This window comes from Bison bison, unplaced genomic scaffold (genome assembly GCF_000754665.1).
Source record: "Bison bison bison isolate TAMUID 2011002044 unplaced genomic scaffold, Bison_UMD1.0 scf7180017864485, whole genome shotgun sequence".
NCBI lineage: Eukaryota > Metazoa > Chordata > Mammalia > Artiodactyla > Bovidae > Bison > Bison bison.
The window spans coordinates 4,588,595-4,603,618 of NW_011495045.1; the positions used below are offsets into that span (position 1 = coordinate 4,588,595).

The 15,024-nt window shown below is 39.7% G+C and overlaps 1 protein-coding gene across 1 annotated transcript in view; it reads right to left on the minus strand.

Moving 5' to 3' along the window:
- LOC105005075 overlaps positions 1 to 13,182 on the minus strand; it is a 193,618-nt gene extending 180,436 nt beyond the window's left edge. Inside the window, exons 1-2 of the mRNA XM_010862927.1 lie at positions 13,171 to 13,182; positions 12,826 to 12,924 (exon numbers count right to left, since the gene is read on the minus strand). Coding sequence (XP_010861229.1) covers positions 12,826 to 12,924; positions 13,171 to 13,182 — 111 coding nt within the window. The remainder of the gene's footprint in view (positions 1 to 12,825; positions 12,925 to 13,170) is intronic.
- Between the last annotated feature and the right edge of the window lie 1,842 nt (positions 13,183 to 15,024).

Below are 15,024 nucleotides of genomic sequence, written 5' to 3' on the forward strand. Positions count from 1 at the left end.
GACAGCCATTTTGCTTTTTTGCATTTCTTTTCTATGGGAATGGTCTTGATCCCTGTCTCCTGTACAATGTCACAAACCTCATTCCATAGTTCATCAGGCACTCTATCTATCAGATCTAGGCCCTTAAATCTATTTCTCACTTCCACTGTATAATCATAAGGGATTTGATTTAGGTCATACCTGAATGGTCTAGTGGTTTTCTCTACTTTCTTCAATTTAAGTCTGAATTTGGCAATAAGGAGTTCATGATCTGAGCCACAGTCAGCTCCTGGTCTTGTTTTTGCTGACTGTATAGAGTTTCTCCATCTGTGGCTGCAAAGAATATAATCAACCTGATTTCGGTGTTGACCATCTGGTGATGTCCATGTATAGAGTCTTCTCTTGTGTTGTTGGAAGAGGGTGATTGTTATGACCAGTGCATTTTCTTGGCAAAACTCTATTAGTCTTTGCCCTGCTTCATTCCATATTCCAAGGCCAAATTTGCCTGTTACTCCAGGTGTTTCTTGACTTCCTACTTTTGCATTCCAGATCCCTATAATGAAAAGAACATCTTTTGGGGGTGTTAGTTCTAAAAGGTCTTGTAGGTCTTCATAGAACCATTCAACTTCAGCTTCTTCAGCGTTACTGGTTGGGGCATAGACTTGGATTACTGTGATATTGAATGGTTTGCCTTGGAAACGAACAGAGATCATTCTGTCGTTTTTGAGATTGCATCCAGGTACTGCATTTCAGACTCTTTTGTTGACCATGATGGCTACTCCATTTCTTCTGAGGGATTCCTGCCCACAGTGGTAGATATAATGGTCATCTGAGTTAAATTCACCCATTCCAGTCCATTTGAGTTCGCTGATTCCTAGAATCTCAACATTCATCTTGCCATCTCTTGTTTGACTACTTCCAATTTGCCTTGATTCATGGATCTGACATTCCAGGTTCCTATGCAATATTGCTCTTTACAGCATCAGACCTTACTTCTATCACCAGTTACATCCACAGCTGGGTATTGTTTATGCTTTGGCTCCATCCCTTCATTCTTTCTGGAGTTATTTCTCCACTGATCTCCAGTAGCATATTGGGCACCTACTGACCTGGGGAGTTTCTCTTTCAGTATCCTATCATTTTGCCTTTTCATACTGTTCATGGGGTTCTCAAGGCAAGAATATTGAAGTGGTTTGCCATTCCCTTCTCCAGTGGACCACATTCTGTCAAATCTCTCCACCATGACCCACCTGTCTTGGGTTGCCCCATGGGCATGGCTTAGTTTCATTGAGTTAGACAAGGTTGTGGTCCTAGTGTGATTAGATTGACTAGTTTTCTGTGAGTATGGTTTCAGTGTTTTTGCCCTCTGATGCCCTCTTGCAACACCTACCGTCTTACTTGGGTTTCTCTTACCTTGGGCGTTGGGTATCTCTTCACGGCTGCTCCAGCGAAGTGCAGCCATTGCTCCTTACCTTGCACGAGGCGTATCTCCTCACCACCGCCCTTCCTGACCTTCAACGTGGGATAGCTCCTCTAGGCCCTCCTGCGCCCGCACAGCCACGACTCCTCTCATCGCCGCCCCTGGCCTTGGGCGTGGGTTGCTCCTCCCAGCCGCCGCCCCTGGTAGGCCTGACCTAATCAGGAACTGGATTCTGCTCTACCCAGTTAGCTCAGAAGATAAGATGGCAGCCTCAGCTGACACCTTGTGAGACCCTGAGTAGAAGGCCTAGTTAAATTGTGTCCAGATTCCTAAGCCACAGAAATTGTAAAATGATAAGATGTTGAGCTGTTAAACTAGTGGTGATTTTTTATGCCACAATAGAAATACTCATTCAGCTTTGAATTCCCCTGATGTTGAAAAAACAGTAAGGGGGAACCAAGAAACTCATGGGACTTTTCTCCCTGGTAGGAAACTTTCACTTGGCCTCTGATATCTCCATTAGTAGCCTCACATTTCCTGGGCCCTCTGTAACAGTGATCTCTACTCCCTCTCAGTAACCTTCTTAGATAGCAGTATAGTCTTCCTTTAAAATTTTTAATTTGCATAGCTCAGATGACAGGTTTTTCTTGCCTTTAGAAATGTATGTGAATTTGGTGGGAATTCCAACATCCCTTCATGACTGAATCTTCCTCCCTCTGCATAGTCCCTGAGAGTTTCTACCTTATTTCATCTTAGTTCCCTCAGTCTCTTTCCTGCATTACTTACAATAACTGTTTGTAACCCTGACTAAAAATTAAGATCCCTGTGGAACTTTTCAGAGACACTGAAACATGTTTATCTCCAGAGATTCTGACTTCATTGCTCTATGATAGGATCCATGCATAAGCATTTTCTTAAAAGCTCTCTGGAATATCCTAAAGTGCACCCAAGTAGAGCATCTATGATTTAAGGCATTTAGGTTTGGCCCATCCTTTGGTCTTTACAAGAAATCAAGCCTGCTAGTCATGCTTTATTGATGATAGATTTATTGCAAGTTTGTGGAGGTCACAAGGAGGGAATTATGTTGAGACATGTGTGGCTGTTCACTGTCTCATCTCTTCTTTCCCTCTCAAGGCTACCCTGTCCCACTCAGCTGCTTCCCCTAAGCTCATGCTCCCCTGGGAACCCTCCATGTATGGTCAAGTTATCTAAAAAGTATAACCCAGCCAGCTAGCCCAACCCCATTCCAGATCCCTGTGTAATGGAGCAGTCACATCAGGCTTTCTGAGGTTCCTTGGGCATATCTGTTTCTTGGTACATTTGGCCATCATTCTCTCCATCCACAGTCATTGAGCCTTCTCCCTCTCTCCCTTACTCCCTCCACTTAATCAATGTTTTATCCCCACTAAGATCCCTCCCTCATTTCCCAATCCATCTGCTCCCACAAGGAATTGCCACTCTCCTCAGGGTGGTTAACTTCAACAATATTCTAACTGAGGTCTTCAATTCCTTCATCCCCCTGTCTTCTTATGACGCTACTCAAGAAGCTACCAATTTAGTGTTTCTGGTGAAATTCAAACAGAATGGACTGGTGGAACACCAAAGGTTTGGTTGCTGACATCTACTAGACATTTACTAACATTGTACTATTAATAGTGAATATTGAACACACCATATATCAAGAACTTTGCATTGTGGTATTTAACATTCCACAACTGCATATGATACATATTATTATTGGCTCCACTTTGTGAATGTCAAAAATGAGACCTGCAAAAAGCTGCATAGCTGTTGGTAAATGTTGAGCCTGGGTCTGTCTGACTACAGTCCTAACTCTGAGGTTCTATAGTTTTCTGGCCTCACAGCAGGTAAGCTCTTGGTTTTACTGAATCTATTTTCAGACTTACTAGTGATAGCACAGTACTTCCCGGTTTCCTTCTGTCTCAAAGAATAGGTCTCTCCCCACCAACCCCCAGTTAATTGCTCCTTTAATGGACGATTTCTTAATTCTCCCCTCCTAGGGTCATTTCAGTTCAGCAATTCCCTTTCTTTGGGTCTTTAATCTGCTCCTCACTAATATTAAAAGGTCTTATAAATAGACCCCAAACTCAAGAACTCAGCTGGATACTAGATACAGATCCTCCTGAATGTCTTTTAGGAAACTCAAATGTGACTTGTCCAAAATAGACAGGTTTATTTACCAGATTTTGTTTCTCAACCCACATCTACCTCCTACAAATCTGTTCTGTTGGTATGCATTCATCCACTAACATATGTGTATGCGTGCTCAATCACTAAGTTGTGTCTGATTCTTTGTGACCTCATGGACTGCAGCCCACTAGGCTCCTCCGTCCATGGGATTTCTCAGGCAAGAATATTGGCTAGATCCAAAACAGACCCAGGCTCAAAACTTAAGAGCTATGCAATCTTTCACAGTAGGTTGCTAGTTTCATCTCCAGGAGATCTTCCCAACCCAGGAATCAAACCTGCATCTCTTGCATTTCCTGAATTGCAGGAGGATCCTTTCCCACTACGGCCATCTGGGAAGCCCCTACTAACATATAGACATACTTAATTTAAAAACTTCTCATAAGCAGAAGTTCATAACAATGAACCTAATTTTATGTTAATGTAATGTTATGTTAACTTTTAACATCTCAATTTTCACTATTATTAATATCAAAATAATTCTTTTTCTATTAATGGGATAGTAAGTTCCAGCATTAAGCCAGTGACATTAATAAATATTATATTATGCAGATAATTATAAACTTTGCAATTACACTAATAAATATGAAATTTCTGAGGTGACTGGAAACTTGGAAAGAGTTCAGGCATTAGCCATCTACACCCTGCTGTTGTTGTTCAGTCACTCAGTCATGTCCGACTCTTTGTGACCCCCCTGGACTGCAGCATGCCGGGCTTGCCTGTCTTTCACCACCTCCCGGAGCTTGTGCAAACTCATGTCCATTGAATTGGTGATGCCACCCAACCATCACGTCCTCTGTCATCCCCTTCTTCTCCTGCCTTCAGCCTTTCCCAGAATCAGAGTCTTTTCTAATGAGCCGGCTCTTCTCATCAGGTGGCCGAAGTATTGGAACTTCAGCTTCAACATCAGTCCTTCCAATGAACGTTCAAGATTGATTTCCTTTTTGGATATTATGAAAGTTATCTCAAACTGGTAGTAACACTTATTATGTTTTTAAAAGTCAACATGGTATGAATGGAGATTATTAAAAATGAAAACGTATTGTGATGGAATAAAATAGTATATCAAGATACACTGAATACAAGCATATAAAATTCATCCATATCTCCTAAACTATAGGCTTTGTGAAAGCAAGATGGTTATATATTCTGCTCTGTACTACGTCCTCAGCACCTAATATAATGACATAGGCTTAATTAATATTCAGTACATACTTATTGAACTAATAAATCAATGGGAAAACTTTGTGTAATATTTAGGATAGTAACAATAGACTCCAACTTATGCTTGTTTTTTATTCATATAACAATACTGAGCAGTCAAACAGCCTCCTCTGCATAGTCACTCAGGGACCCAGACTAATGCAGGCTCTGTCACCTTCATCTTGTAGCTGCGATTAATAGCTTTGATTAATTCCTAGGAGGTTGTCTCCATTCCAACCAGCCAGAGGAGGAAACCTCATGGAGGTTTGCCTCGTGAAGGAGTGCTTAATGAAGTTTACAGGTAAATCTTGAAATCAGTGCATGTCACATCTACTCACATTCCAGTGGCTAGAACTCAACCCCAGGGTCACAACCTACGTAAAGGAAACCAGGACCTGTAGTCCAGCTGTGTGCCCGGAAAGAAGAGGTGATCATGAATTTTGGAAATAGTCTCTGTCATGTGTGACATCCTACACCTTTGAGGAGGTTGGAGCCAGACTCCATCTTGCCTTCTTCAAGCAAAATATCATGGCCTACATTAAAAAGTAGGTGTTTATTTACCTTCTGCTGTATAAGCAAAAATAGGTAACGAAAACTCACGCAAAAAAAGGATTGAGGCTATTATCCATATCAATTCCTGATGCTTCCATTTACTCTCCCTTCAAAACTAAGGCCTTGGTGTCTTCACCAATAATTCCCTCTTTCTCATTCCAACATTCTAACATATGCTCTGTCACCCAATGTGTCTTTTTCCACCTCAGCAATTAAACTTAAAATCAACCTCTTCTAACTCTATTGTTTATTCCTTCTTGTGGGAACAAATCATTAACTTTAAGAGATGCAATGGTTTGTGAAATGGTCTTCTTGCCACTAGTGACTCTTTCGTGCAATTGATTAAACATCTTTCTTCCATTAAATTTATATTACTGAAAGCAAAACCACCAGGTCCCATCCCAAGTTAATAAAGAAAAACAAACAAAACATGTTCTATCATGGGGGCCCACTGATATTTTCAAAAGAATAAAATTTCAAAATGAGATAATTGTCCAGGTAAAGCTTTCTCTTGGGGGTATAAGACTATATCAAAATTCAGAGCAAGAATATGGACTTTTTCCCTAGAACCTGAATGCATGTCTCCCTGTGATTCTCAGGAAATTATCATCACTATCATCATCATCATCCATCAGTTTTAACCCACCCTCCCCCACATATATCCCAGTATTCTCTTTGTTTACTTTGTCCCAGGAATTCAGCCACCAGACAACCCAATTTTACAAGATTATCTTATTTCTCAAGTTCATTGAGTGTTCCAAACTTCCTGCTGGAGCTGTACGTGCTTCATCTTTGGCCCTCTTAGCTCATTTAGTCACTACTTAAAATCACAAATGAGTCTTGCTGAGATTTCGCTAAGCCAGACAAGGTCAAGATGCCACAGAGCTCAAGAAAAATGTTGCTGTATCATAGTGGTGTGTGTCCTTGGTGAGCAATAATAATTCTAAATGCTGACATTCAGCTCTGACTCAAAGACAAGGGCTCTGATCCTGGGATAGGGGTGAGTGAGACATGGGGGCTTATTTTTCATAAACATTCTCTACTCTTTATACATCTGATGAGTTGTTCATTGTGTGTTCATAATATCTGAATGTCTCATTTCTGCTTTTACTTCCCACTTGATTCCTTTATCCCTTCCCAGTCCATGAGGCCATTGAAATTTCTGAAACCCAAGAATTTCTTAGTCTATAAATTATAATTTTAAAACTTTTTAGTGAAACACAGATGATTTTATTTAAGGAAGTTCCTTTGAGGGTATTAAACCACCTAAAGTTTTACTTCTTTTCTGTACATGGTGAAACATTCATTGATTGTTTGCACATTGTATTTTAAACTTATCCTCTTCAGCATCAACACTGTAACTTACTTTTACAAATGAGGAAACTAAAGCTAGAAAGTCTCATTCTTAAGGCCACACAGCTAAGTGATAAGTAAACAAATGAGTATGGAATCCAAACCCAGTTCTATAGAACTAAAAGCCTTGGCATCCTTGCTGGAGATGGTGAGGAGAAAAGAGAACTTTCCCACACTGTTGTAGAAATGTAAATTGGTGTAGTCACTATGGAGAACAGTATGGGTATTCCTTAAAAAATTAAAAATAGAGCTACCATATAATCCAAAATCCCACTCCTGTACATATATCTGAAAAAGACAAAAACTAATTTGAAAAGATATATGCACCCAAATGTTCATAGCAGCAGTTTTTTCTACAAAAGCCAAGACACGGAAACAACTGAAAAGCCCGTCAACAGGTGATTGGTATAAGAAGATGTGGTACATATATAGAGTGGAATATAACTCAGACATAAAAAATGAGATATTGTCATTTGCAGCAATGGACATAGAAAATATTACACTAAGTGAAGTCAGACATAGAAAAACAAATACTGTATGTATTACTTATGTGTTGAATCTGAAAAATAATAAAAATTGAGACTATATCTAAAATAGAAACACACAGACATAGAAAGTGAACTTATGGTTACCAAAGGGGAAATGGAGGGTGGGAAGGGATAAATTAGGAGAATGAGATTAACAGATTCTGCTGCTAAGTCACTTCAGTCATGTCCGACTCTGTGCGACCCCATAGAGGGCAGCCCACCAGGCTCCCCTGTCCCTGGGATTCTCCAGGCAAGAACACTGGAGTGGGTTGCCATTTCCTTCTCCAATGCGTGAAAGTGAAAAGTGAAAGTGAAGTCGCTCAGTCGTGTCCGACTCAGTGACCCCATGGACTGCAGCCTACCAGGCTCCTCTGTCCATGGGATTTTCTAGGCAAGAGTACTGGAGTGGGGTGCCATTGCCTTCTCCAGATTAACAGATACAAACTATTACACATTAAATAGATAAACAATAAGGATTTACTGTATAATTCAAAGATTACTGAATAATTTGCTGTACACCTGAAATGAACAATATTGTAAATTATTCCAGCATCAGGATCTGCTGCCTAAACAAAATTAAGAACAGAGGAATTCACATAGTCCATTCATCAAAAAGCTACAAACAATATATTCTGGAGAGGGTGTGGAGAAAAGGCAACCCTTGTAGATTGTTGGTGGAAATGTAAATTGGTGCAGCTGCTATAGAGGATAGTAAAGAGGTTCCTCAAAAAACTAAAAAGAGAGCTGCCATGCAACCTAGCAATCCCATTCTTGGCTTATATCCAGAGAAAATCATAATATGAAAAGATATATGCCTCTCAGTGTTCATTGTAGCACTGTTCACAATAGCCAAGGCATAGAAGCAACCTAAGTGCCCATCAACAGAGGAGTGGATAAGGAAGATACGGTACATATATACAATGGAATATCGTGTGCATGTGTGCTAAGTTGCTTCAGTTTTGTCTCACCCTGTCTCACCCATGGACTGTAGCCTACTAGGTTCCTCTGTCCATGGGATGCTCCAGGCAAGAATAGTGGAGTGGGTTGCCATGTCCTTCTCCAACAATGGACTATTACTCATCTATAAAAAAGGACACAATAATTGCAGAACATGGACAAACCTAGGCATTGTCATATTTCCACTTAGTGAAGTAAGTCATACAGAGGAAGACAAATACCATACCAATTATATGTGGAATCTATAAAGAAGGGTTCAGATGAACTTACCCACAAAATAGGAAGAGAGTTTCAGGTGCAGAAAACAAACTTATGATTACCAAGGGTAAGTGCTGTTGTTTAGTCGCTAAGTCATGTCCATCTCTTTGTGACCCCATGAACTACAACCCACCAGGCTCCCCTGTCCATGGGATTTCCCAGGCAAGAATAATGGAGTGGGTTGTCATTTCCTTCTCCAAGAGGTAACTTGGAGAGGGATAAACTGGGAGATTGGGATTGACATGCACACACTATTACATGTAAAATAGATAACCAATAAGGACCAACTGTATAGTGCGTGGAACTCTACTCAGTGCTCTGTAATGGCCTACATGGGAAAAGAACCTAAAAAAGAGTGGGTATATGTATGTGTATAACTGATCACTTTTCTGTATACCTAAAACTAGCACAAAATTGTAAATCAGCTGTACTCCAACAAAATAGCTTTTAAAAATTAAAAAAAATTTTAAAGCTTTGCATTTTCAAAGGGCTCATACTATTTTCAGCTCAGTTCAGTTCAGTTGCTCAGTCATGTCCAACTCTTTGGGATCCCATGAATCGCAGCATGCCAGGCCTCCCTGTCCATCACCAACTCCCAGAGTCCATGCAAACCCATGCCCATCGAATCGGTGATGCCATCCAGCCATCTCATCCTCTGTCATCATGCCATCCCCTTCTCCTCCTGTCCCCAGTCCCTCCCAGCATCAGGGTCTTTTCCAATGAGTCTTTTTCAACTCTTTGCATGAGGTGGCCAAAGTATTGGATTTTCAGCTTCAGCATCAGTCCTTTCAATGAACACCCAGGACTGGTCTCCTTTAGGATGGACTGGTTGGATCTCCTTGCAGTCCAAGGGACCTTTAAGAGTCTTCTCCAACACCACAGTTCAAAAGCATCAATTCTTCGGTGCTCAGCTTTCTTTATAGTCCAACTCTCACATCCATACATGACCACTGGAAAAACCATAGCCTTGACTAGGTGGACCTTTGTTGGCAAAGTAATGTCTCTGCTTTCGAATATGCTATCTAGGTTGGTCATAGCTTTCCTTCCAAGGTGTAAGCATCTTTTAATTTCATGGCTGCAGTCACCATTTGTAGTGATTCTTGAGCCCAAAAAAATAAAGTCTGACACTTTCATTTTGATGCCAAGGACATTTGGATAGAGCTCATAGGCTGAGGAACAGCACTTCACTTAGGCATAGGGTAGAGAATACATTCAGAGAAGGCAATGGCACCCCACTCCAGTACTCTTGCCTGGAAAATCCCATGGACGGGGGGAGCCTGGTGGGCTGCAGTCCACAGGGTTGCAAAGAGTCAGAGACGACTGAGTGACTTCACTTGCACTTTTCACTTTCATGCATTGGAGAAGGAAATGGCAACCCACTCCAGTGTTCTTGCCTGGAAAATCCCAGGGATGGGGGAGCCTGGTGGGCTGCTGTCTATGGGGTCGCACAGAGTCAGACACGACTGAAGCGATGCAGCAGCAGGAGCAGCAGCAGAGAATACATTGGGGATTTCTTATGAGAACATTACTAAGCAATAAAAAGCAGTATTTTGATAATTTGATATGCTATTTTAACATGGCCCCATCAAAATGTTCTGCATTATTCTGCTAACCCAGTACCATCCAAATCAGAGGGCACACACAATACTAAAGCTGCAAGGCCCCATTTGGAAATGATTTACTTCAGCCCCTTCCTGCTACTGCTGAGAAGAATAGGAAAGGGGTTGACCAAAAGTCGCTAGTGCAGTTGGTAAAAGAGCAGGGCAAGAGCTGGTTCCCTGACATGCACCGTCTAACATCTCACACACAAAGCTTGCCCAGCTTGGCCCATACTGACCTCTGCCTTCTGAACTGGGTCACCATCACCCGAAGCACATTCTAGGGCTCATGTTCCACAGGGCCCTTTTCCTTGTTTATGTAAGCGTTGATATTTACAGTCTTACAATGGCATTAAATTTAGCCACACTTAATTACCTTTATTATTGAATAAATGAATAAAATTAAGTTGGGGACATGGTTGAAAAGAGTGAAAATAAAGCAAACAAAAAATGGAAAAGTGGAAAGCAAAAATATCCTTAAAAGTTCAGTTAAAAGTAGTAAATTTAACTGAATAGTAAATGAAAAGTATTGAGGGTAATGACTTCAAAACATTAAAAAATACTAAGAAGATTGGGTGTTCAGTCACTCAGTCATGTCCAACTCTTTGCAGCCCCATGGATTGTGGTCCTCCAGGCTCCTCTCTCCAGTGAATTTTTTGGGCAAGAATACTAGAGCAGGTTGCCATTTCCTTCTCCACAGGATCGTCTCAACCCAGGGATCCAAACCACGTCTCCTGCGTCTCCTGCATTCTGTCACCCGGGGAAGCCCAAGAAGATTAAAGACTGTGAAATTATTTTTGTGAAGGGGACAAACTAATAGCGAATGCAATAGTAAGCTAAAAGAATGTTAAAAATATAGAAAACAGATAATTCCTGAGCTGAAAATCCTGGACTACAAACGAACTTGGCCCACATGCTTTAGGGATACAGCTGAAGGGAACAGAAAAGACTCCTCTTGTTTCTATACACCAGGAATTCTGGAAGCTTCTGAAAATCCAGTGCTAATCCTGGCCACACCTGACTCTGGAAGTCAGTTCTATGCAGCTAAATACCCAGAGATCCCTCAGGTTCATACTGTTCCCCAATCAGTTCAGGAGGGCTTCCAGGTGGTGCTAGTGGTAAAGCACCTGCCTGCCAATGCAGGAGACATAAGAGATGAGGGTTCAGTCCCAGGACGATCCCCTGGAGGAGGGCATGGCAACCCACTCCAGTATTCTTGCCTGGAGAATCCCATGGACAGAAGAGCCTGGTGGGGCTACAGTCCATGAGGTCACAAAGAGTTGGGCACAACTGAAAATCCGTTTAGGAATCTTTGGTCTGTTCTAACACATGATATAGATTTGAATTAAGGAACTACTCTGGAGTCTGTCTAGGTTCTAATTACTTATGCCTTACCCTTGTCCTGTCCCGATTGTTTGCTGAATAAATGGTCATAATAGGAGTGCCTTGCTCACTGAAGTGGGTGATTGTGAACACCAAATGAGATCACTTCAGCAAATGCTTAGTACAGTACCTGTTACACAGACAATTCCTGGTGATCTAGCTGTTTAGCTGTTTAGATTGAATGAATGAGACAATTCCCTATAGACATGGACCCTATGTTTTGTTCACTGACCACAGTTTTAGGTACATTGGGGGAGTTCATATATTTATTTAATAAATTAATACACTGGTCTTTTCATTATTTCTCATTTCCTTTCACTTCTTTGTCTCATTAAAAAAAAAAAGGAACTGTTCAGCAATCACTATAGGACAGACAATGTAGGAGTGAAAAATAAATAATATAACCAAAGATTTTAAGCAGGAGTGTGACTTGGTCATGTGTGTCTTAGGTCATTCTGATGGCAACATGCAGAGCAGGTAAGAAGGCAGAAAACTTGGGTTCGTGTGAGTAAATAACAAAGATGATCTTGAACAAAAGAATGATCATGGACTGAAAGAGAGAAGAAAGAAACAAACTATGAGCTTATGAGGTTTCCACTGGTATCTTAGTGATGGATTAAATATGGGGAATGAGAGAGTAGGACTTTCCTTTCTCAATTACCCTACAACTCACTTGCTATACGATTGACATATTTTGTAAAATTGCCTCCGTTTTTACTTAGTTTTTGATTTTACCTCAGCATCCTATTGATATATTCTTCCTTGGCATCAGCTTTATACTTCATTTTTTAGCAGGTAATAAATTGTTTTATTAAATTAAATGGAGTAGAATGGTAAGCTAACCAGCTCTGTATGCACAGAGGTCTTTTTGTTTTGTGATTTTAAAAGGTGAATAGCATCTACTCTCTCAAAAACAATAGAGAAACAAAGAAGGAAAGACAGAACAGAAGGAAGAATAGCAAAAGGAAGAGAATTAACTTTACCCTCTAAAACAGGCTTTACTCCGTAAGCTGCTGGAGACGTGTCTATTTCCCTTTAAGAAGAAGCCACTTGGATTAAAAAACCAAATACAGATTTGACTGTTGTATTTGTTATTTAGCAATTACAGTCAGTTAACAAAAAGAGCATTTGCAAATAGAGAAAGTTAAGGTAAACTCTCCCCCTCAGCCATAATGAAAAAAGTAAATATACATGAAAAATGGAAAGTATATTAAGAATCTACAAAATTGTTTAAATTTTAAACTTATCTTTACTTAAATAATTAATTTTCTGCTGACCTTCAGCACTTGTTGAAAATTTGCCCAAAATATTACCCGTTTATCCATGCACATTGTGTATTAATAAAGTTGCTTCATATTAAGTAGTTCCGAGCCTACATTCAACGTACCGGGACTGTGGTTTTCCGCTGTACTGCTTCTATTTTCCCAAAGTTGGGAGCTTCAAGGAAGAAGTTGTGTTTGATGTAGAAAGAAAGATCTATATTCCACTTAAAGGTGTATAAATCTGTATCTCATGACTAAATTCTTGAAACGTGTTCATAAACAGTCTCTCAAATTTGAGTAGTCAATTGAAAACCTTTTTTGAAGTTGAGAATTACAAACCATATTTTAATTGACTTTTATAACAAACATTAATTTGAATTTCATTACAGTGTAAGAAATTGTATATTGATTTTTTAAATCCTTGTTGTGAATTGTAGTAAAATAGTGAACATGGGGATCAAATTCAGTACCTGTAAACCCATTGTAATAAAGGCGAAGAGATGTTATCTTCTATATGCTGACAGCAAGTAACACTTTGCTAAACTATGAAAAACAAGGGCAGACATTTTCACTCAAACAAAAAAATAGAGTTTGTCACTGAGAGAGATTTTCACTAGAGGAACTCCTAAAATGTGAAGAAGAAATTTCAACCAGAAAACAAAAGTGAAATACGAGGAAGAATATTAAGCAGTAGCATCAGTCAAAACACAAAAATGTCTAGACAGATATTGACTGTATAAAATCATAAATATGACAGTACCTAATTTGGTGATATGAAAATAATAAGACGGAGGAGAGTTACTGGAATTATAATTTTTAAGTTCTTTGTATTTTTCTGGCAGAAAGGTAAAGAATGTTAGTTAAGGGTAATTTTTAAGGAAATAAAATGTGTAAATTCAAAATCTATAGAACAAAACAATTAATTAAAAAAAGCTCATCAATCCAAATGAAATTGGAAGGGAGTAAAAATAAACAAAGCTGGATTGGATATAAGCAAAAATAACATGAAAGAGGTGAATTCATGTATCTCGGTAATCACAGTCAATGTAAATGAAATAAATCTTTGTTGAAAAAGCAAAGAATGCTAATTTGGAATTAAAAAATCAGCTACATTATGTTAATAAGAAACATGTTTAAAATACAAGGACAAAAAAATAAATAAATAAAATACAAGGACATAGGTAGAAAGCACAAGAGAGTGAGTTACACCAAAGAGTCAAAGGAAGAACCTGACTATCAGTTCAGCTTAGTTCAGTCGTTCAGTGGTGTCCGACTCTTTGCAACCCCATGAATTGCAGCACGCCAGGCCTCCTTGTCTATCACCAGCTCCTGGAGTTCACCCACACTCATGTGCATCGAGTCAGTGATGCAATCCAGCCATCTCATCCTCTGTTGTCCCCTTCTCCTCCTGCCCTCAATCCCTCCCAGAATCAGGGTCTTTTCCAATGAGTCAACGCTTCACATGAGGTAGCCAAAGTACTGGAGTTTCAGCTTCAACATCAGTCCTTCCAATGAACACCCAGGACTGGTCTCCTTTAGGATGGACTGGTTGGATCTCCTTGCAGAGTAAGGGACTCTCAAGAGTCTTCTCCAACACCACAGTTCAAAAGCATCAATTCTTCGGTGCTCAGCTTTCTTCACAGTCCAATTCTCACATCCATACATGACCACAGGAAAAACCTTGACTAGACAGACCTTTGTTGGCAAAGTACTATCTCTGCCTTTTAATATGGTATCTAGGTTGGTCATAACTTTCCTTTCAAGGAGTAAGTGTCTTTTAATTTCATGGCTGCAATCACCATCTGCAGTGATTTTGGAGCCAAAAAAAATAAAGTCTGACACTATTTCCACTGTTTCTCCATCTATTTCTCATGAAGTGATGGGACCAGATGCCATGATCTTAGATTGCTGAATGTTGAGCTTTAAGCCAACGTTTTCACTCTCCTCTTCATTAGCTTCAGAAAAAAATAGATTCTAAAGGGAAAATAACTACAAGAGATGAAGAAAAGTTATGACCTAATGACAAGTAGAATAATTTGCTAGGAAGACACAGTAATTATAGACATATAAACATATTTAACAACATAGCCTCAAGATGTGTAAAAAACAAGTAGGTTATGAAGTTTGATTGCCTAGAAAATGCATTGATGTGTATATGTCATTTACATGGGCCTTATCAATCATTTTTTCTCATCAGAAACTTTTATTTCAATAGCAGTTGGTATTAAGGCAATAACATCCTTACTAAATAGATCTTAAATACAGAATAAGTTCAAAAATTATTCACATATCAATTAAAGCAATCAGCCTCAGGCAGCCAGACA